The sequence below is a fragment of the Camelina sativa genome, chromosome 7 (assembly GCF_030686135.1).
Source record: "Camelina sativa cultivar CO46 ecotype springtype chromosome 7, ASM3068613v1".
Lineage (NCBI taxonomy): Eukaryota > Viridiplantae > Streptophyta > Magnoliopsida > Brassicales > Brassicaceae > Camelina > Camelina sativa.
Window position 1 is genome coordinate 28,110,227 of NC_141886.1, and position 21,192 is coordinate 28,131,418.

General features: G+C 35.4%; 5 protein-coding genes and 1 non-coding gene across 8 annotated transcripts; 4 read left to right on the forward strand and 2 right to left on the reverse strand.

Annotated features, from left to right (window-relative positions):
• The first annotated feature begins 2,160 nt into the window (after nucleotides 1-2,160).
• On the forward strand, nucleotides 2,161-4,800 carry LOC104702752 (pentatricopeptide repeat-containing protein At2g22070-like). Of its 2 annotated transcripts, XM_087459580.1 has the most exons (2): nucleotides 2,161-2,783; nucleotides 2,963-4,800. In XM_087459580.1, exons 1-2 carry the CDS (start codon nucleotides 2,742-2,744, stop codon nucleotides 4,649-4,651), a joined length of 1,731 nt encoding a protein of 576 aa, XP_087315706.1. In that variant the 5' UTR covers nucleotides 2,161-2,741; the 3' UTR covers nucleotides 4,652-4,800. The 2 variants fall into 2 exon arrangements, with proteins under 2 accessions (XP_087315706.1, XP_087315705.1); XM_087459579.1 differs by having other exon boundaries at nucleotides 2,174-4,800.
• Nucleotides 4,801-5,152: 352 nt separating this feature from the next.
• On the forward strand, nucleotides 5,153-7,079 carry LOC104753929 (uncharacterized). 2 transcript variants are annotated; one of them, XM_087459582.1, is made up of 3 exons: nucleotides 5,153-5,444; nucleotides 5,743-5,886; nucleotides 6,472-7,079. In XM_087459582.1, the coding sequence occupies exons 2-3, from the start codon at nucleotides 5,764-5,766 to the stop codon at nucleotides 6,880-6,882; spliced, it is 534 nt and encodes a 177-aa protein (XP_087315708.1). In that variant the 5' UTR covers nucleotides 5,153-5,444; nucleotides 5,743-5,763; the 3' UTR covers nucleotides 6,883-7,079. The 2 variants fall into 2 exon arrangements, with proteins under 2 accessions (XP_087315708.1, XP_087315709.1); XM_087459583.1 differs by having other exon boundaries at nucleotides 5,246-5,444; nucleotides 5,712-5,886.
• A 305-nt stretch (nucleotides 7,080-7,384) lies between these two features.
• Nucleotides 7,385-9,820, reverse strand: LOC104753931 (UBP1-associated proteins 1A). Its single transcript, XM_087459581.1, has 2 exons — nucleotides 8,553-9,820; nucleotides 7,385-7,652 (listed from the first exon to the last, which is right to left on the reverse strand). Coding segments are annotated over exons 1-2 (1,032 nt in total). The 5' UTR covers nucleotides 9,584-9,820; the 3' UTR covers nucleotides 7,385-7,651.
• A 1,169-nt stretch (nucleotides 9,821-10,989) lies between these two features.
• LOC104702754 (UBP1-associated proteins 1B) lies at nucleotides 10,990-12,532 on the reverse strand. Its single transcript, XM_010418665.3, has one exon. The coding sequence runs from the start codon at nucleotides 12,489-12,491 to the stop codon at nucleotides 11,274-11,276; it is 1,218 nt and encodes a 405-aa protein (XP_010416967.2). The 5' UTR covers nucleotides 12,492-12,532; the 3' UTR covers nucleotides 10,990-11,273.
• A 93-nt stretch (nucleotides 12,533-12,625) lies between these two features.
• Nucleotides 12,626-12,699, forward strand: TRNAV-CAC (transfer RNA valine (anticodon CAC)). The gene has a single exon. It is a non-coding gene; the product is annotated as a tRNA-Val (tRNA).
• On the forward strand, nucleotides 12,695-15,920 carry LOC104702755 (uncharacterized). The gene is made up of 7 exons (XM_010418666.3): nucleotides 12,695-13,093; nucleotides 13,392-13,477; nucleotides 13,809-13,955; nucleotides 14,062-14,170; nucleotides 14,650-14,773; nucleotides 15,158-15,431; nucleotides 15,530-15,920. Exons 1-7 carry the CDS (start codon nucleotides 12,967-12,969, stop codon nucleotides 15,635-15,637), a joined length of 975 nt encoding a protein of 324 aa, XP_010416968.1. The 5' UTR covers nucleotides 12,695-12,966; the 3' UTR covers nucleotides 15,638-15,920.
• The last annotated feature ends 5,272 nt before the right edge of the window (nucleotides 15,921-21,192 follow it).

Sequence of the window (21,192 nt, forward strand, 5' to 3'; positions counted from 1 at the left end):
ATTCCAACGTTAGGCGACATTAACAACTTTAAATCGTGTTAAAAGCTTCTAAGATTAGCTGATTGTAAAAAAACACAATGCTTTGCTATATTCATTGATTGCCGAGAATCATAGTGAAAGATGTTGCCAGATTTGTTTTTTGGTTCTATATAGATACCGAAAAAACACTTATACAAATCCAAAGAATCTTGCCATCTAAAAAGCTACATAATCCATTTACAAGAAAAAAACTCAGTTTGATTTCGAGAGAGAGAGAGAGAAACACCAAGGGGGAGAGAACAATTTCTGCTTATTAGTTACATGTGAGGCACATTAGTTCGAGGGCAGTTTTGCTAATAAATAAAGACATCTAAGCAGATCAGTTGGAAAAGTATAGTAAGAATAGAAAGTGGATGTAAGTGAAAGAAGATGGAGGAAAAGTAAGTCTAAGTGCTAATCTCCCTTTTTCTTTCTGGTATAGGCCCTCAGAGATAAAGGGTGTAATTTAGAAAAAGAAGCTGGGTAGAGTTCTGTTGCATAAGTTTCCTTTCTTATAACTGAACATTTGCAACCTGTAACAAACTACTCTAATGAAATATAATACCAGTTGACCAAAAAAAAAAATATATATATATATATACAAAATTGTCAATAAATTTATTTTAATATTTTTGGCTCTCAAGTGTCATATCGAACGGCCCGTGAGTTTTGGGGAAAGGGAATGAGATTTGGTGTACCTTAATCGAGTTAGATAGCGTTGGAGAAATTATTTATGGCACCATTGATTTGTCAAAATCCCAGTTGCTTGTACTTTTCTGCATTGTAATTTAGTTGTTTCTCATTGATATATCAGCTCATATGATCTTCTTAACATCCTCTAGTGTTAGTAGTTTCTTGATTTTGTCACTTTTTCTTTTACATTATTAATTTTGTCACTTATAGTGGTGATATGTTTGTTAAGAAGTTTATCGAATAACATTATTCTCGCAAACCACCCCAGTTTGATTATTAGAATTTTAAATAATTTAATTTTTTATTCATTTAATAAGATAATTTTTTTTAGTAAAAATGACATTAGAAAGCGAAAACAACAGTTAAATTGAAAGACCTAAAATGACAACTATTTTAAAACTGGAGGAAATATATATTTCAAACTAGATTATGATTCGCGGTATACAATGGGGCAAGTTTTATTTTTATTTTTATTTTTTTAATGTACCATTTTAATACTAATTTTGCTAATGTAATTTTTTGGTTAATTTTAGTGATTTAGTATATAATTAGTGGTATACCGCTCAACAATTTTTTTTAATACAACCTTAATTAAATCAGTTTGATTCGATATATTTTATATTGATGTTCTTAAAATAGTAAAATATGGATTTAACATGTATTGAAGTATCATATTAATGATATTTTATTTTTTAGTATTATCAATTCAATTATGTAATATCATATAACCCGTCATGTAATATAATTCGTTTGTGTTATTTTAAAAATTTAATATGTTTAAATATTCATAATTTTAAACTTTTTTACTAAGTTTAGATATATCAGTTATAAATTATAAACTTCTTAAAATTCTATAATTAACTATATAAGGTAAATTTACTATATATGTATGTTGAACACACACTTTTTATATTAATTGAGTAATATATGTTCGTTTAAAAAAAAAATCACAATATATGCAAGAAAAAATATACATTTTTATCAACTTTATGTATTATATGATGATTCACTACATTTAAATTTTAAAATTAAAAAATAAAAGATGATAGGAGAATAATTTTTAGAATAAATCTTCTAAATATCTATATTAATTATAGAATATTATATATGGATATTTAAATTATTTTAATTCTGTTTGGTTATAAAGATAATAGAAAGAATTAACTAAACTTGTTTGGATATGAATATAAGCATTAAATGTCACCAAATGTAAAAACTTTCCAAAACCGATTTTTGAGCAAAAACTGCTGCAAAAATACTATTTCCTCCGTTTCAAAATATAGAATGTTTTAACTAAAGCACGCAAATTAAAAATTTTTTACTTTTAACAAGTTCAACTAGAAATAATAATATAAAATATTAAACTAATCTAAAAGTTGGATAGAAACTTCAAAACATCTTCCTGAAACAAAAAAACTTTGATATTGTATATTATAGATATTGTATATTGCAATTTTTTTTAAAAACCTATTTGATGACAAGAATCTTATTTCTTCTTTCCGGAAAGTTGTCACCTGTACAGATTTGTTGAAGTTGTAATAAGTTTTATAACAGATAAAACTTATAATCTACAGTTCCAATGAATGCTCCGGTACCACTCTCGTTATCTACTCTCTTGGAACTCTGCACCAATCTCCTGCAAAAATCTGTAAACAAGTCCAATGGTCGTTTCACAGCGCAACTGGTCCATTGTCGCGTTATCAAATCGGGTCTCTTTTTCAGTGTTTACCTGATTAATAATCTAATGAACGTCTACTCGAAGACCGGTTACGCTCTTCACGCACGCAAGATGTTCGACGAAATGCCTCTGAGGACAGCTTTTTCATGGAACACGGTTCTTTCGGCCTACGCTAAGCGAGGAGATATGGATTCGACATGTGAGTTCTTTGATCGGTTGCCTCAAAAGGATTCGGTTTCGTGGACAACGATGATTGTTGGGTATAAGAACATTGGTCAGTATCATAAGGCTATAAGAACTATGGGGGAAATGATGAAGGAAGGGATTGAGCCGACGCAGTTTACGCTTACGAATGTGCTTGCATCGGTTGCTGCAACTCGGTGTTTGGAGACAGGTAAAAAGGTTCATTCTTTCATCGTTAAGCTTGGCCTTCGTTGTAACGTTTCCGTCTCGAATTCACTGCTTAACATGTATGCAAAATGTGGTGATCCAATGATGGCAAAAGTTGTTTTTGATAGAATGGTGGTTAGAGACATCTCAAGCTGGAATGCTATGATTGCGTTACATATGCAGGTTGGTCAGATGGATCTTGCTATGGAGCAGTTCGAGCTGATGGCTGAGCGCGATATAGTCACTTGGAATTCTATGATTGCTGGTTACAATCAGAGAGGGTATGATCTCAGAGCTCTAGATATGTTTTCCAAGATGCTGAGGGATTCTATGTTGTCACCTGATAGATTCACTCTGGCTAGTGTGTTATCTGCTTGTGCCAATCTTGAGAAACTTTGTATTGGGAAGCAGATTTATTCTCATATTGTTACAACTGGATTTGATAACTCTGGAATTGTGTTAAACGCCTTGATCTCGATGTATTCGAGGTGTGGAGGGGTTGAGACTGCCAGGAGACTGATAGAACATAGAGGAACTGCTGATCTCAAGATCGAAGGTTTTACAGCTTTACTTGATGGGTACATTAAGCTTGGAGATATGAATCAAGCTAAGATGATATTTGATTCGTTGAAAGATCGTGATGTAGTTGTATGGACCGCCATGATTGTTGGATACGAGCAACATGGTTTGTATGGTGAAGCTATAAACCTTTTCAGATCAATGGTTGGAAGTGGGCAGAGACCAAACAGTTATACTCTTGCAGCAATGTTAAGTGTAGCTTCAAGTTTGGCATCATTAGGTCATGGAAAGCAAATCCATGGGAGTGCTGTAAAGTCAGGGGAAATTTATTCGGTTTCTGTCAGCAACGCGTTGATAACAATGTACGCAAAGGCGGGTAACATTACATCGGCAAGGCGGGCATTTGATTTGATACGCAGCGAAAGAGATACAGTATCTTGGACGTCCATGATTATAGCATTGGCACAGCACGGTCATGCAGAAGAAGCACTCGAGCTCTTTGAGACAATGCTGATGGAAGGACTAAGACCTGATCACATAACATTTGTTGGTGTTTTCTCTGCCTGTACTCACGCTGGTTTGGTCAGCCAAGGCCGTCAATACTTCCACATGATGAAGGACGTATATAAGATTGAACCTACCCTTAGCCATTACGCTTGTATGGTGGACCTGTTTGGACGGGCTGGTTTATTGCAGGAAGCACTAGAGTTCATTGAAAAGATGCCGATTGAGCCTGATGTAGTGACATGGGGTTCACTGCTTTCTGCTTGCAGGGTTCACAAGAACGTTGATCTTGGGAAAGTTGCAGCAGAGAGATTGTTTCTTATCGAGCCAGAGAACAGCGGAGCATACTCAGCCTTGGCTAACTTGTACTCAGCTTGCGGAAAATGGGAAGAATCTGCCAAAATAAGAAAATCCATGAAAGATGGAAGAGTGAAGAAGGAACAAGGGTTTAGTTGGATTGAAGTGAAGCACAAAGTCCATGTCTTTGGAGTTGAAGACGGGACTCATCCACAGAAGCATGAGATCTACATAACAATGAAGAAGATTTGGGACGAGATCAAGGAAATGGGATATGTTCCCGACACTGCTTCTGTACTACACGACCTCGAAGAAGAGGTTAAAGAACAGATTCTAAGGCACCACAGCGAAAAACTAGCAATTGCATTCGGGCTAATTAACACTCCAGATAAAACCACATTGACGATCATGAAGAATCTCAGAGTGTGCAATGATTGCCATACGGCTATAAAGTTCATCTCCAAGCTTGTGGGAAGGGAAATAATAGTGAGAGACGCAACAAGGTTTCACCATTTCAAAGATGGGTTTTGTTCATGCCGAGATTATTGGTGAGAAGAATAAGGAAGATCCAATAATTCTTATATGGTCTAACTCAAGCCATTGTACGTACAATAGAACAGGTATGACTTATTTGGAAACCAACCAAACTTGTCCTCTATCTTTGTTTTTGTTATATTGGTATACAAGTTCCATCATCATCATCATTAGTGAGCATTAGAATAAGATGACAAGGCATGTGAGTCGTAAGTGCTAAAGGAGAAGGGATAATAATGAACGATGGAGATATTTTTGGGAAAGCATAAAGAGGGAAAGAGAGAGAGACAGAGAGAGAGAGAGAGAGAGAGAGAGAGAGAGAGAGTAAAAGGGAACAATTAGAAAGAAGTATAGAAGAAGAAGAAGAAGAGAATATGGTTCTTTTTGTTACAAAAGCCTTTCTTTACACTAACCATTGACTTGACTACATTATACATAGATGAAGGAAGAAAGATCTTGGTCGGCATAAAATGTATGACTAAACAGAGAGAGCCCACACTTGTTTAGCTTACGTGGCAGGTCAATTTGGAGATGATCACACAGAGTCACTGCCCGTTCTGCCCTAAGGATTCGTAGTAACAACTACGGGCAGCTTCACTCTCTCTCTCTTTCATCTCTTATTCATCTCTTTCTTCTCCTATATCTGAGATTCTGAACAACTCTTCTTTGATCACAAATCTCAAAGACACTTCCGTTCATGAACAGAGCTCACTTCTTCTAGTTTCTCCCTCTCTCTCTCTCTCTCTCTCTCTCTCTCTCTCTCTCTCTTTCTTTCTTTTTTTCCTTTCCCAATTTCAAAGCTCTTTCTCTGGTACGCTCTTCTCCTTATTGTCTCTGTTTTTGTTATTGTTAGTCTCTGTCAACAACTTATTGTTTTGTATGTATTATAATTCTCAGACCTTAATCTTTCCTCTGTTTCTGATTCTTTATGCCATTTTTCTTTCTTTTTGAATTTTGAATTTATTTTCACTTTCTTTCTGAAATTCTCAGACCTTAATTTTTCTTTTGTTTCCATTCTCGAACTGTACAAGAAAGTTCTCTCAATATTTTATTTTCTTGTTCTTGGTTATCATTGCAGATCTAACAGATTTCTTAACTGTTAAATACAGAGTTAACAAAGAAGAGAAAGAATGGAGTTGGAACAACAAGGTTTGAGGTTGTCTCTGGTTCTTGGTAACGCTTCAGTGCTGAAGTGCACCGCTTTGGCTTTAACGGCTACTGTGGTCTCCTCTTTGTTAGAGCTCTTCGCTCAGGCAAGCTCTCTCTCTCTCTCTCTTTTAAAAATCAATTTTCTCAACTTCTTTTTTCCTTACAAGTATTTTACGGTCGCATATAATATAACAAACAGCTTACAAAAACGAAATTCTATTTTTTAATGTGCTGAATCTGTCATATATTTCGCTTCACACACAACAGAAATTTTTGTTAAGAAAACTAATCTTGACCGACTCGAAGCGTTACTACATCTTTAGAATGGGTGGTTGGAAAAGTAAATTAAATTTAAAACTTTTGGTGAAAATATTGGTATAATAATAGCTATATTAGTTGAGGACGGTTGCTTTAATGGGAATATGAAGATAATAGTTTTTTACTTCAAAAATATATTATAAATATTGTGGGTCCAAAAAATATCAAAGAGGTATATTCCATAGATTATGCTTTCAAATTTTCCAAATCTAATGTCTAGAAGAAGCCCATGTCCCAATTTAGCATGTCGGCCCATTTAACAATTTAATATCATGTTAACTTGTTAGTATTATTAATTGATTGACTTGTAAAGATCATGTGAAACAAAAGCTTGTTTTTGGTTAAGTGATGAAGTCCATTTGAAGTTGCAGGTCGCAGTCTTGAAGGGTAATGTTTTAGAGAATGGATACGAGGTGGTTGATGCAGTGGAAGGGAATGGAAACAACAATGATGATGGTGGTGATGATGATGATGGAGAAGATGAAGAAGGCGGTGCAGATGATGCAGAAGGAAAGGAGACAAAGAAAGGACCTGTAAGTGATCCTGATTTGAATGGTGAAGCTGGAGATGATGATGATGATGAACCTGAAGGGGATGACGGTAATGATGACGATGATGATGATGATGATGAGAACCATGAGAATGACGATGATGATGATGATGAAGATGAGAATGAAGATGGTGGTGAAGAAGAGGACGATGAGGAGGCAGAGGTAGAGGAGGAGGAAGAGGAAGAAGATGACGAGGAAGCACTTCAGCCACCAAAGAAGAGGAAAAAGTGAACAACCACTTATATCTTCTTAACATTTTAGACTCAAAAATCAAAAGTTGTTATGAGTTTCTTTTTACCTGAAGAGGAGAGAATCTTTAAGGCAACATCAGCTTTAGCTTCGACTATGTCTTTGTTGTTCCATAAACCAAAAAGACTTTTGTCTAGTGTAACCATTTTCAGATCCAATGCACCAGCTTTCTTTTCTTACGCCCATAATTATTCATGTACATGCATAGCTAATGAGGTCATCAAATGTGATCAAATTCACATAACAGCTTCAAGGGTCAACAGTCAACTTAAGTCATCATATATGTTTTAAGAAATTTTAATCCTATCACTTTGATTGAATAATGAAAACAAAGCCAGGCCATCTGAGAATCCATGTGATCAAAAGTAAACCCAGGAACAAAAAGGCATTACCATTAGTTCTAGACAATAGATTAGAATAAACCTCTTGAAGCAAACCTTCTCGCAGAAGCAAGTCACAGTATAATGGAGATTGCACAGAGGCCTTTAACGAATAATCACAACGACATTAATCGACTGTCGTATCAAATGGTACCGGGCAAGAGTGAAATCAAACCGAAAATAAAACAAGAACGAAAAAATAATACAAAAAACTAAAAACTAAAAACTAAAAACTAAAAAAGTACTTTTTAATAGAAATATCAGGAAGTTAATACAAAGTGAAACTGAAGAAAACGGAGATGGGAGAAAGAACTGTTAAAAATGAAATTCCAGAACTGCATGTTTTTCATTCTCATGCTCAGCTCGCATCATCTGCAAAGTTGGAGTTCAAGAAACAAAAAAAACCAAACATAAATTTATCAAAAGATTTAGGACGAAAAACGAAACCATATGCCAACAGGAGCAATACCCAATCCTTTCGGTCAGATAACCCCGAAAAATAAAAACAAAAGAAATCAAAGGGACAAACATAAAAACAATAAAACATGAAAGACTAAAATCATGAATGAAGCAGCAAGATCAGCTCAATGCTAAAGTGTTACAGGTCCATTTAAAACGTTCACACTAAAACCAAATGAGGGAGAGATGGTAAATCATCAAACTGTAAAACCAAGTGCAACACTAAAACCAATAAGCCAAGAAACAAACCAAAACGTAACAACATTCATCCCTGCCATCACCAAACTTCCATTACCAATAAAGAAAGTAACTTTGATAAAACAAATGGTACTAACAAAACTGTAAAACCATGGCTGACTGTAAGTAAAACAACAGAAAACAGAAACCAAAAATGAAAAACAAACAAAACTGGAGGAAAATAAATAAAACAAAAGCTTGGTGTGACACATTATCCACCCATCCAAAAATATCTAATCTTGAATCCAAGCAAGATGCATTGATAATAAATAAGGCGGTAGATGAAAATGATAATCTACCTCAAGAACCTAATTTAGGTATTTCATTCCTGTAGCAGTTCCTCCTAGCAAACATTTATTTAGCCATTTAAGCCAACACATTAAGTAGTAAAGACATGTCAGCTGACATTTCGATGCTACCACAAAGCCTTATCCATGTTTATCCAAAAATTAAGCCAAAGGACCTAGGCGCCTACTATGTATGAATCATGCAACATATGCTTATCCAAAGACATTTAAACCAGAATATGAGCACAGACATTGCAATAAACACAAAAAAAGTTAAGAGTGAGCGTACCATGAATAGTTTGAGTACCCTTGAAAGGAGGAACCACCAGCATCCGAATCTTTACCCGTCCCTCTTTTTCCGGTATCAGAATCAGGATAAGCATTAGTATTAGGTAGACTCTGACCTCTAAAGTAGTTGCCAGGAACTGAAACACCAGCAACACCAACGCCTGGCTCACCAATCCCACCCATCTGACTCGACTGTAACAACATATCAGAACCCATACCGCCATGACCCAGAGCACCGGCTAACATGGGATACATGTAGCCTCCTCCAACTGCTGATAAAGCTGGATTCCCCAACATTCCGGTTCCAATATACGGATTGTACTGGTTCCCTAACATAAACGGCGATGCAGCCATACCACCACCGGTAAACATATGTTGCCCTTGAGGCTGCTGGGGCTGGCCATGATTACCAATCGAAACTAAACTAATCTTCACCGGACCCGCTTGATCATGGCCCTTCCCAGACGCCGCAGGCCCCATTGAAGCAAGCTGACACGTAGCTGTTCTATTAAGAATCCTCTTCCTCGGTTCCTTAAGCGCTTCTTTAGCTCCTTTCCTAGTCTTAAACACAACAAATCCGAACCCTTTGGCCTTACCAGTAACCTTATCTATAACGACGGTACACTCTTCAATCTCACCATAGCCTTCAAAGAGTTCAACAAAAGCCTCGCGAGTCGTCTCCCATGGAAGACCATAAACGAAGATTTTCCTATGTGTGACATCACGGTCTGCGGCTTCTACGACGGCGGAATAGATGGAGGAACCGATCTTCGCGGCGGAACAAACGAGGTCGACGAGCTGTTCCTTGGAATAAGGTCGTAGAAGGTCTCGGAGCTCTTCTGGGTCGTATTCGAACTCTTCTTTCTCTGATTCCGAATCGCTAGAATCATCAGAGCTGGAGCTTGAACTTGAATATGGCGTCGAGGATTCAGGTTGTTGTTCATGTTCGCTAGTCTTCTGCTTCTTATCTAGTTTCTTGGATTTGGATTTCACGAGTCTTCGCTTCTTTGATTTGTCTAGGGTTTTCGCCATGGATAAGTCTAAAAGCTTTTAGGGATTTTGGTTTTTCTTTTATTTTCTCGGGTTTGATTTGCTTTTTATCTTCTAATTTATTTCTACACGGTTTTCAAGACGCAGATACCGCGCGTTTGAGTTCAATTTTGCGGTTCCCAAACGCGATTGGTGAACGCTAATATATATATGTGGTAATCAGAGAACACATGTAAATGACTGCTATCGATACCAGAGATCTTAAATAGAGTTTTGTTTCTGTTCTATTCGATCTTCAGAGTTCCATCCACAACCCCCAAAAAAACAAAGCCCTCACAATTGAAAGACAACAAAAAAAAACTCACTACGCATCCCAAAACAATGAAAAAGTGATGCTCAAAACCAAACCAAACAAAAGTTGATACAGCTGAAGCATACCATAGATGAATACGACGAGTAGGTTCATATGGATAGCTGCAGTAGTAAAAACATTGGTGGAGGAAGACATAATACAAAACCGAAAACAAAATTGATCTTCTCAAGTAAATCGAGGACTGGGCATATCTGGTCATTGTGAAAATCCGATTTAAAAGAAAACTGGCAAAGTCTGGATAACAATGCTCAAGCAGAGATATACTCTCTACTACTGTCCATAACGAGCGAGCAAGTAAAAGATAGTATATCCAGACGAAAGATAAATTAGGTGAAAACAAAAACAAAGTCGAAGGACCAATGAACCAAAACAATCTTGAATCTTAAGGCAAGTAAACTTGGCGACTGAAAACAAAATGCACTCACAAATACAAAAGAGAAAGGGTCAACACTAACAGAAAAGAGAAATGTGATGAAAGAGATTGGGAAGGTTAATATAAATAAAAATGCTAGAGAGATAGAAAACTCGAGTTTATTACGGTGCAAATCAACAGGAAGCTTTTAAAAGAGTCTCAAAAACTTTTGGCAATACTTGAAAAGACAGTTTCAAACAAGAATGTTAAACCATTATGTCTGATCCTACAAACGGGTCTCAAGCCAACTGTACTTGAAGAGAAAGACTTTTGGCAGTTATGACAAAACAGTCTACAAATGCCATAAGCTTCCTCTCCAGCTATAGAGACCAGACATTTAATGGTAGAACAGGAAGACATAAAACCAAAAACGGAGAAAACAGAAGAGAAAACTCCATAAGGAGAGCCACATAAGAAAAAAAAAAAAAAGAACGTGTGTTTGATGGTATAGAGGAAGGACGACTTAAGACCATAATGGGGAAAACCAAAAGGGAACGCACTTCCCCTTCCCATTCATTATATAGAGAAGAACGCCAAGATTTTGCGATCCGCAAAAACAAAGAGATGGCAAAACTACTTAAAACCAATAGTAACGGTCTCTTCTGGAATAAATGACCAAATGTCACTAGTTTATGAGAACAGAGCAGAACACCAATGGGAAACTTCCCAAGAACAAGAGTTTTCATCATTTAAACGCACATTTCCCTCAGAATAATGGGACATATATGGATAAAACCTCCTTAAAAAGAGACCAGAGTTAATGAAACCAAAAAAGTAAGTTTGAAAGAGCAGGCATACAAGATAAAGATACACAAAAAAAAACTCGGCAATTCCCAAAATATCAAGTTGAAGATACCGGACTAGTCGTTAGCCTAATCTATAACTTGAAATCTAATCAAAAAGACCTCAAAAATATCAGAGAAGAGGGTCATACCACTTGGTCTCTCTTATCTCAGATACCAAGCACGTTCACCATCAAAACCAGCACCGACACCAGCACCAGCACCAGCAGCAACACCAACACCATTAACGTTACCATCAACAACATATTGCCCCATATGGTTTGGTGGCACCATAAGTCCCTGGTTCATCATACCCGAGCCAAACATATGATAGTTGGGTAAACCAGCAACCATCTGATTAGCCATCATGGCACCTTGATTACCCATCATTGCACCATACATGGGATTAAAACCAGGAGGAGGCTGAGCATGTCCGTAAAAGGGCATGTTGTGTCCAGCATACATTGGCATATTCTGCTGCTGCTGCTGCTGCTGCTGCTGATGCCCCTTATCAAGTCCATGTACATGTCCCGGAGCCAAATCAAGCCCAGACAAAGCCACTTCACTCTGATTAGCCGTATGAGTTAAATCAATCTTCACAGATTCAACTGGTTCTCGCGTCTTCCCAGCATTATACGGCTTAGCTATACAACAAACCACAGTTCGATTAAACATTCTCTTCTCCGGATTCCTCAACGCCTCTCTAGCTCCTTTACGCGTCTTAAACAACACAAAGCCAAACCCTTTAGCTCTCCCCGTATCCTTATCCATAACCACAGAACACTCCTCTACCTCCCCGTGAACCTCAAAAGCCGCCTTGAGATTCTCATGCGTCGTGTCCCATCCAAGACCACGCACGAATATGTTACGCTGAGAGCTATCTCTATCCGCCGATTCAAACACTGCTGAGATCAATTTAGAACCTTTCTCAGCGGTTTTGTAAATTAGGTTAATAAGCTCTTCCTTGGAGTAAGACTCAAGAAGATGCTTGATGTCTTCCTTATCCAACTCAAAATTCGAATCCGACTCGTTGTTTGTTGTAACAACCGGGACCGTAACGGTCTTCGTATCGACGATTTGATGAGTCTCTGGCTCTTCTTCGGAATCATCTGATGATCTCGATCTCGATCTCTTGTGTTTCTTCTTCTTGCTCTCCTTCGATTTCTTAGGAGATTGCTCCTCCTCTTCGGCTTCGTGTCTCTTCGATTTCTTCTTGGGTTTCTCTGTCTCTTTGGATTTGGATTTATGCTTTTTCGAGATTTTCTTCTCCTTCACGGCGAGCTCTTCAGCCTCGCGACGCTTCTTCTCCTTCCGCTCTTTCTTCTCTTTTTTCTCCTTCTTCTCTTTCTTCTCCTTCTTACGTTCTTCTCTGTCTTCCGTCATCGTTGACGGCAGTGTCCACAAAAAAAACTCAGAAACTAAGAAGAAGCTTTCTCCCCCTCTGAAAAATAGGGTGGACCAGAGAACACTAGATTAGTTTACTATAAATTAAGTATATTTAAATCTCTAACAAAGAAGTCTGGGTGGTGTAGTCGGTTATCACGCTAGTCTCACACACTAGAGGTCCCCGGTTCGAACCCGGGCTCAGACATGTCTCTTTTTTTTTATTGTAACATTAATTTTTATGAGAGGGATAAGGGCAAAAAGGTCAAAAGGAAAAAGAAGATTCATCACACTGTGTGCCGGCGAAGAACCGGTGAGTGACGGGTCAATTCACATACTTGTTTAACGGCAACAAACACCAACCAGTTCCTGATAAAATTTAACGAAATCGAGATCAGAGCCCACAAAAGTTTCGATTTTTGTTTTCATCTCTCTTTCTGGGTATTCGTGGGTTTTACCCAGATTTCGGAATTGAATGGCGGACGAAGTGGAATTGTCGCCGTTGGTTCCGCCGTCGCCGATCGTGGAGCCTTCTTCCGAGATCGATCTCGAAGCTGGACCTGGTGAACAGATTCAGTGTCGAATCTGCCTTGAAACTGATGGTAATGTCCCCGCTAGATTCGTTGCTTCCTACTGTTGGCTGTTGGAATCTTATAAGTTAGAACCTTTAATGTGCCCTTAGATATGTCAAACCTCAGTTCTGTGATTCGGATGATATAATTCCATTAAAATTTGAATCCTTTTTAGGTTTATCACTGGTGCGACTAGACATGAATCACTGACCTTAAGAAACTCATACAGATGGTAGATCGCATATGGTTCTGGTTTGATTTAGATTAGTCTGTAGTGATAAAACTCCCGTAAAGAGTTGATTCAAGCTCATTTATTGATTATGGTCAGGTAGGGATTTCATTGCGCCATGCAAATGCAAAGGAACATCAAAGTATGTACATCGTGATTGCTTGGATCATTGGAGAGCTATTAAGGTGCTTTTATTTTTCATACGTTGTAGTTCAACTTGGGTCCATGCTTGACTATTTGTTGTTATCCCCTTCCTTTTTCAATCTAATTTGAGGACTTGTGTAAATGTTATTAGTGGTGGATGGTCAGGGTAACTGAAAACGTACTTCCCTCTTGATGTAAATTTCTGTTTTTGTTGAATGAGAAAACCATTTGAAGGCTAAAGAAGGATGGTTTTGGATGTAAAAGTTTCAGACTTGATATATGTTTCATGATTGATGATTAGTGTGGTCGTGTTTTAGTAAGTATCGGGGTAAATTAATGAAATAAACGCCTTGTAAACTTTTTTTATTGCAGGAAGGTTTTGCGTTTGCACACTGCACAACTTGCAAGGCTCCATATTATCTGAGAGTTCATAGTGCTGGAGATAGGAAGTGGCGGACATTGAAGTTTCGCTTCTTTGTTACTCGTGATATTTTATCCATATTTCTTGCTGTTCAGCTTGTAAGTATTCAGTTTCCATCTGTGCTTTCTTTTTCTTACAGTATTTTATTCTTTCATTTGGTAATATATCTTATGCATGTGCTCTAAATGACTCATCTTCTCGCAGGTGATTGCTGCATTGGCGTACATGGTCTATTTCATAGATAGTTACCAGCAATCATGGCTTCGTCATATTTGGGGTTTTGACAGTGAGGTCACGTTTTATTACATGTGTGGTATGATCCTGAACTATAATATCTAAACTATACTCTAGATAATATAGTATCTTCTTCATTAAAGACCTCTTCAAAGTTTAGGTGGTAGGATGGAAGTGATAAGTCTGTTGTTGTACATATGTCCTAGTTAGTGTTTTGCTTCGATCAGAATCTGGGTTTCCTATGTAAGGATTCTTCTCTCAGATGATCTCATTGTTCATATCCTTTCTGCCTCTATATAGTAGGAAGTGAAGCCAGGTTTTGTCATCTGTTAGACTTAGATCAAGTTAAGCAATGCACTGTTAGAAATTTAGAATTATGGATCTCGTAGAATTTTGAACTACAGAAGAATTTTCGAAGTAGGTGTACTAGAGTTTAGGAATCGTAAATCTGTATTTTTCACAGCTCTTCATGAATTTTACTAAAGAAGTTTGTGCCAAGCGATTCTCAAAAATTACATGTGTAAAGTTTATTTACACGATGATGTTTGTTTTGTACAGGAGCTTTATTATTCTTTGCTCTGCTGGGTCTATCTGGATGCTTCATTACCTGCTACGATCGAAGAGTTCGCAATGATTTAGCACAACCTTGCCGTGAATTGTGTCTCTGCTGCTGTCAGCCTGGGTACAGTCTCCATACTTCTTCCTTTTGTTTTTATTTTCAGTTTTTTTTCTTGTTTAAGAAACGAAGTTATCTGTATTCTCCTGTTTAGAAGTGTTCCTCATTTGGTCACATGATAGAGTTTCGTAAGATATAGCTTACGTGAATATGTGGGCTTTTGCCTTACCTGGCTCCTGGGTGATTTCTGTATGAATATGTAGTATCAGAGACTGTAAATTGTGAGGCAATCTAGAGGAAGCCTGTTACACCAAAGCTAGTGGGAAATAAGAATAGGAAGTAGATAACTCCTTTTCTTCTCTTCTTTTATCTGCTAAACTACAATAAAACAAAAAATATTAAAGCTCGAGTTGACTTTACCCATTTATCAAACATAATATCAAAATGCAGGATATGCACAGACTGCCATCTACCAGGAACTATTTGTATGTGGGCGGATTGCACTGCTTGTACTGAAGGCTGTGCAAGTGCAGTTAGTGAGTGTGGAGGTTGCCTTGGAGGTGCAGGGGAAGCCGGATTACCATTACTCTTCATAATGGCATTAGTAATTCTCGGTTTATTTACAGTTATCGGTATATTCTATAGCGTATTGGTTGCAACCATGGTTGGACAACGCATTTGGCAGCGCCATTACCACATTCTCGCCAAAAGAATGCTAACAAAGGTGAAATTTGCTAACCTTTTACAGTCTCCTGTAGCGTTTTGGTTTTGTATCGGTCAATGTTTTTTATTGTTTGTTCTTTATTTGGTTGGTGTTTCTAGGAGTATGTGGTCGAGGATGTAGACGAGGAAATGGTAGGGTCAGAATGGTCGCCACCGGCTTTACCATCTGAGCATGTCCAGCAACTGAAGACACTTGGCCTTCTATAAATATGGCTTGTGATTGAAACTATGGAAGATTTTTTCAACTGCACGGAGGGAATTCCATCTGACTAAGTGGTGAGAGAAATCAGAGTTTGTTTCTGAATGTTAAAATCTAATAGATCTTTCGTATTGGTAAAGAAAAGAAAAGACTCGAACTTATTAGAGTCAGAAATCTCTTCCTTTCAGTCAGAGACCTCTCCTGTTGACGAACTCAGCTTGTGTTGTGAATGTTTGTTCTAACGGGTTTCTTTTTTCAACATAGGTAAATATCAATAATTTGTTAGTAGTATTTTCTTTTGGGTAATGCGTTTGAAAAAAAAAACAAACAAAGGTCTGTGTAGTGTGAATTACACATCAAACAAAATTATCCAAAATTTTCCCATGGCAAAAAGTAGTGTGTACTCCATTAAAAAGTGAAAACTTCCGTAAAAATATTTACTCCACTGAAAGCTACTGTTAAAATATAACTTCTTAAAATCTATTTTATACTACTTCTCATCCTCTTTATTAATCCAAATTCTAGATTTTTCCACACGTACTAAAATTGATTCTAAAACATTGCTTAATTAATTTTTGGATGTATCGTTTTTGTTGCTTTGATTTCTTCATGTCGGACCTTCGTTTATTTACTGAATTGCAGACGATTAAAAAAAAAACTAAAAGTGCACAGAAATCTTACAATTTCTATCTTTTTGCAACAATTATTTGTTCCTCTAAAATTTGGATTACTAAGGAACATAGGGAGTATTAAAATAGTTGAATTAGTTTTCGGTTATATTAATAGAGAGAGCCAAATAGGCTTTTTACTTTATTTTAATTTTAGGATTTTTCTATTCTTAAAGATTTGGGTTTGGAAACTTATTCATAAGTTCATAACTAACAATTTGACCTTTTTATGATATAAAATGTTAAAAAACAAATATTTAGCAAAAAAAAATAACAATAAACTATATCAAAAAATTACAACAGTTAATAAGAGATAGTACTGAAAAGAAAACTTACAAAACCAGTATTCAATTTATTAAAAGATAACATTACAAAAATATCGATTTAACTGTTACTATTATAATGATTGATAACTAATAAAAATGATATTTTTAATAAAAAAATTGTTTTGACTTTGGTATTTTTTTTTATGAAATCATCTTTAAAGCGATATTCTAACCTTTGCCAAAAGGGTCATCAAAAGCACTTCTGAGCTGCATGGTTCTCACACCAACGACACCCATCAAAAGTGAAATGGCTTTTTCCACTACTTGCCAGGCATTCTCTATGGAGATTACAAATGCAAATGAGTCTCGTCTCAAAAAGATCCGAGCGAACACTATGTTTTCCTTGCCAGTTGATTTTAAGTGTTATTTCAAGCCTGGCTACAACTCAATCGAGCTGTTCCTCAAAGGGATCAACGAACCCATTTTGATCAAAAAGACAAGGAAATGGTTGTTCGAAAAATATTCTTGGATAAAAGGAATTTGTATATGACAAACTCACAAAAATTTCCTTGCTTAACCATTTCTAAAAATATGCTTCCTACTAACACAACTACATAAACTATTATAGATAAATAAATAAAAAAATTATATTCTATTGTTTGCTAAGTCATGATTTTAGTTAATATTATATATGTATTGTTTATACTATATCTTTTATTGTTTATTTTATCACCTAAAATCATTATGTTGGTATCCGCTTAGCCGCCGGTAAATACGCTTTTTTCAACATTGTGTTTTTATTAAATTCAAAATTGAACAATCTAGCAATTATATTGTCCTTTTTTTTCTTTTCTCCAACAACTTATTCACTATTATAAGATTGTCAAATATAAAACCTAGTGCATTAGATGATAAAAAAAATTGATAATATATCAGATGAACAGTGAAATTGTATATCAAGTATTAACAGAATGATAATAACATAAAACTTTTCAAATGAATAGAGTTTGGCCTTGTTCTTATGTGAATAGCTGGGACAAGCAGTAACGACGCAAAATCTTGAAGAAAAAAAAAGAAACTGCGATGCCGATGAAAGGGATTAGAGTAGCTAGCTGAAACAAATTTGAGGATGACAAGAAAAAGCAAATTCAAATCTCTAGAATTTCGAGCGTCTTAGAAATCACCATTCATTATCAGTAATATTTGTTTAATTGCTTGGTGGAAAGAATTTTTAATTTTTTTTTATGATTATTTCTTTCCACTTTTGTTTTGTTTCTTTCATTTTTTCCACTTCTTGCATGTCAATATTCTAGCGAATTTATTAATACAACAATAATCTAGAGATAATTAAGACAGTGTAGAAGTGTTTGGTTGTTTCGTTTTGTGTGGCCTTTAGGGTCAACTAGGGACAAATTGTTCCCTCCCTACTCTCTTTTAATTGGATCCAAACTCTTCGTACGTAAGCTACTCTTCAAGGAACAAACTTTTAAACTTAACAATAGATTTACTATAAAATTGAATAAACAATCATAAGCATATGACCGCCGTAACTCAAAAGCATATATCACGACCCCAATATGCTAGAGTTTTAGTGGAGAAACGAGAATTGTTAATTTCTTTCTTGTTTCTTCAAATAATCATTGGATAAGCTAATCGAAACTTGTGAAAATCATGTATTTTTGTCATTTAAAAAAACCTCAATGACCAACTATGATTAGAATTGATAGTGTAGGAAGTTTCGAACTATAGTCTTTCAACATGCGATGCATCCTTCAACCATTAAACCACCATGATTTGGAGATTATATTGAAATATCAAATTGCATCGTACAAACAATGAATTAGTTATTCTCTTGGGATAAGCATTGATAGGACAAAGCTAAATGAATAGAACCAATTAAGTTAATAAATTCAGAGTGCTCGCTTTTAATACTTAGCACTTCGACATAAAGAGTGTACAAATTAAAACAACATATATTCCTACCAAAAAAAATTAAAACAACATATATAAACACTAAAACCACCATAAATTTGGAACCACACAAGCACCAATATATAATTAAGTCAATCCATCATACTAGTTCTCTAAACAATATGTATAACAGCACCATTAGCACTAACACTTACTTATTTAAATAGAATATCCACTTCATAATCATATAAACATGTTATATATGCGTGTTTGAATTTGAATACATAGTTTTGTGAATGTGTAACCTCATTTAGATAGATTACACATAAACATGCATGCATGCAACATATACTCTCTTCCTCTTTTTTTTTTTTTTTTTTTTTTTTTTTTTTTTTTTTTTTTTTGCTAATAAACATGCATGCATACAAATACTTCTGTTTTGGTGAAATTTTCTAAGAGTACTTAATGAATATATAAAATTATAAGTCAAAATGTATAGCTTTGTATGATATGGTGGGAGATTAGTGGCCAATAAGTATTATCTGACTTATCTCATTCCTCTTCTCTAATTTTTTATAGTAACATTTATGAAATGTGGTGCATAGCTTTTTTGACAAAAATACATGTGGTAGTATATATAGCTTAAAAGTTTAAACCTTTTTGTTTCTGTCGTTTGTGCTTTGATTGAACTGACACAATGCATTTTTAATATTTATAGTATATATAGTTACTAGTATTGTATATAATATAGTAATATAATTAAAGCAAGTACACTCCTTGTGGCTTACTGGCTTGTGGTTGCACACCAAAAGTCCAAAACACCATATATGTGTATTATATAGTTTTCAATGTTTTTGAATGTAAAAATAGTACACATATATGGAATTTTTAATCGGATCTGCAGTACTTAAATAATTTGACAATACGTTTGTTTCTGAAATGCTATTTTAGTTTATCAACAAAGGGTTTTCACTATCACACATAAAGCTAAATTAAATCAACTTGAAAAACAAAATATATTTTATCAAGAAAAAAAAAATTATGTATACCATTTGACTATTTGTAACGAAGGCCAACCTTCATCAGGGTTAGAATTTGACCACAAGAAGAGAATAACTGATAACTTTTTGAAATATATTGTTTGAAATAAGTGTAAGGATTTTCCATCACTATTTATATTTTTATTTTTATAATGAAAATTTTGTTAAAAATTGGGAACCCGTATAAAATGATTATAATTAGTGTTTCCAAACCCCAAATTATCAATGTTGGATGCAATAAAAGCCATATTTGGTATTCGTAGAAGGCATTAAAAGATATATATACTGTAAGTACAAAATACTAAAAAACATATATCTTTGGTTTGGAAAGTGTTAGTGAAGTAAAAACCTTATATAGATGGTTGAAAAATTTATCAAATGATATATGTAGGGTTAGAAGCCAATTAATTTTGAGTTGGAAGCACATGATCGTCTAACTTATGACCCTCCTAAGCTACTTATACTACCCGAAAACCCAACCTAGCTGGATTACTCAAACAGATTCATACAAGGACTAAACTTCTTCTTTCCCAAGTGAGTTAATATTTAGTGTATCACCGTAACATCTATGTCATCAGAACTTTGTATCGAGTCAGCTTCCCAGATTTATGTCACCTTCTAAACATTTGACGTGGCACATCAGTAGCTCCCTTTATCTGCGTCCTTATTACTTCCTCAACTCATGATACATTACAGTTTAGGTTCTAATCAGTCGTCTGCTGTTCTAGACTATGCAACTTCATCACAATTGTTGATTTTAGAGATGACTATAAAAGTTTGTATAAATAAATTATTGATTAAAGATATCATTGTAACGATTAACATTGATTTGTGAACCCAATCCCGCTCTTTGTATATTCCAAGTCCTCAACAACGAAACTTCGGCTTCACTGGGAGTTTTGTCTATGCCTTGGAGAATTATCATACAATATTCATTTCTCTTAATGGTTTTGAACGACTTCTATATATTAGATTTTTTAAATCTTGGTTTTTATTGGTAAAATAGTGTTTTTAAATCTTCTAAACTCTTTAATAACAGAAAATATACCATTCAATATCTATAGTAAATCGTGAATTCTAAAGTTGCCTCGATGTTGTGTGTTGTTTCACTTGCTATATAAACTAATAAAAGCATAACACTCATGTAGTGGAACCATACAACCTATACAAATCTTATAGCCATAGAACTTGACAAAATCATTAACAACAACTAAATCCTAGACTATACGATCTTGATGGATGCGCAAATTTCAAAACTCCTCTTTTCTCTGAGCATGCTTTTTTTACTATGGACTATGGAGTGATAATATAAATTAGAAATGTGATTCCAAACGAGAAAAGCACAAGTAGATTAGAGATTAGTTCGATATACATAAACTTAACTATAGTAATATACTAAAATGATTCCAAATCATATATGTACAATACAGTTTGGCACATACGACTGATCACATATACATATCGCGTTGGGCGGACTCGGACACTAAATGGTCGGTAATTTTTAAACTAAAAACTGATGACAACTTTAATTAGCATACTAGCTAAAACCAGTGCACAAATTTATAAGTATTTTAAAATATTATAATATGGTTGCATAATGCCTTAAGAGCCGACCTTAAAGCGAAGGCCACCATCTTTAGATAACACTTCCTTTCTAATTTGATATTACTGTAATGTA

Bases quoted from the DNA above. Each gene is read 5' to 3' on its own strand.
- LOC104702754 (XM_010418665.3), bottom strand. From the start codon at position 12,491: ATGACGGAAGACAGAGAAGAACGTAAGAAGGAGAAGAAAGAGAAGAAG.
- LOC104702755 (XM_010418666.3), top strand. From the start codon at position 12,967: ATGGCGGACGAAGTGGAATTGTCGCCGTTGGTTCCGCCGTCGCCGATC. The intron at 13,478-13,808 runs GTGCTTTTATTT...TTTTTATTGCAG, and splicing joins ATCATTGGAGAGCTATTAAG to GAAGGTTTTGCGTTTGCACA. The intron at 13,956-14,061 runs GTAAGTATTCAG...ATCTTCTCGCAG, and splicing joins TATTTCTTGCTGTTCAGCTT to GTGATTGCTGCATTGGCGTA.
- LOC104753931 (XM_087459581.1), bottom strand. From the start codon at position 9,583: ATGGCGAAAACCCTAGACAAATCAAAGAAGCGAAGACTCGTGAAATCC.
- LOC104702752 (XM_087459579.1), top strand. From the start codon at position 2,291: ATGAATGCTCCGGTACCACTCTCGTTATCTACTCTCTTGGAACTCTGC.
- LOC104753929 (XM_087459582.1), top strand. From the start codon at position 5,764: ATGGAGTTGGAACAACAAGGTTTGAGGTTGTCTCTGGTTCTTGGTAAC. The intron at 5,887-6,471 runs GCAAGCTCTCTC...TTGAAGTTGCAG, and splicing joins TGTTAGAGCTCTTCGCTCAG to GTCGCAGTCTTGAAGGGTAA.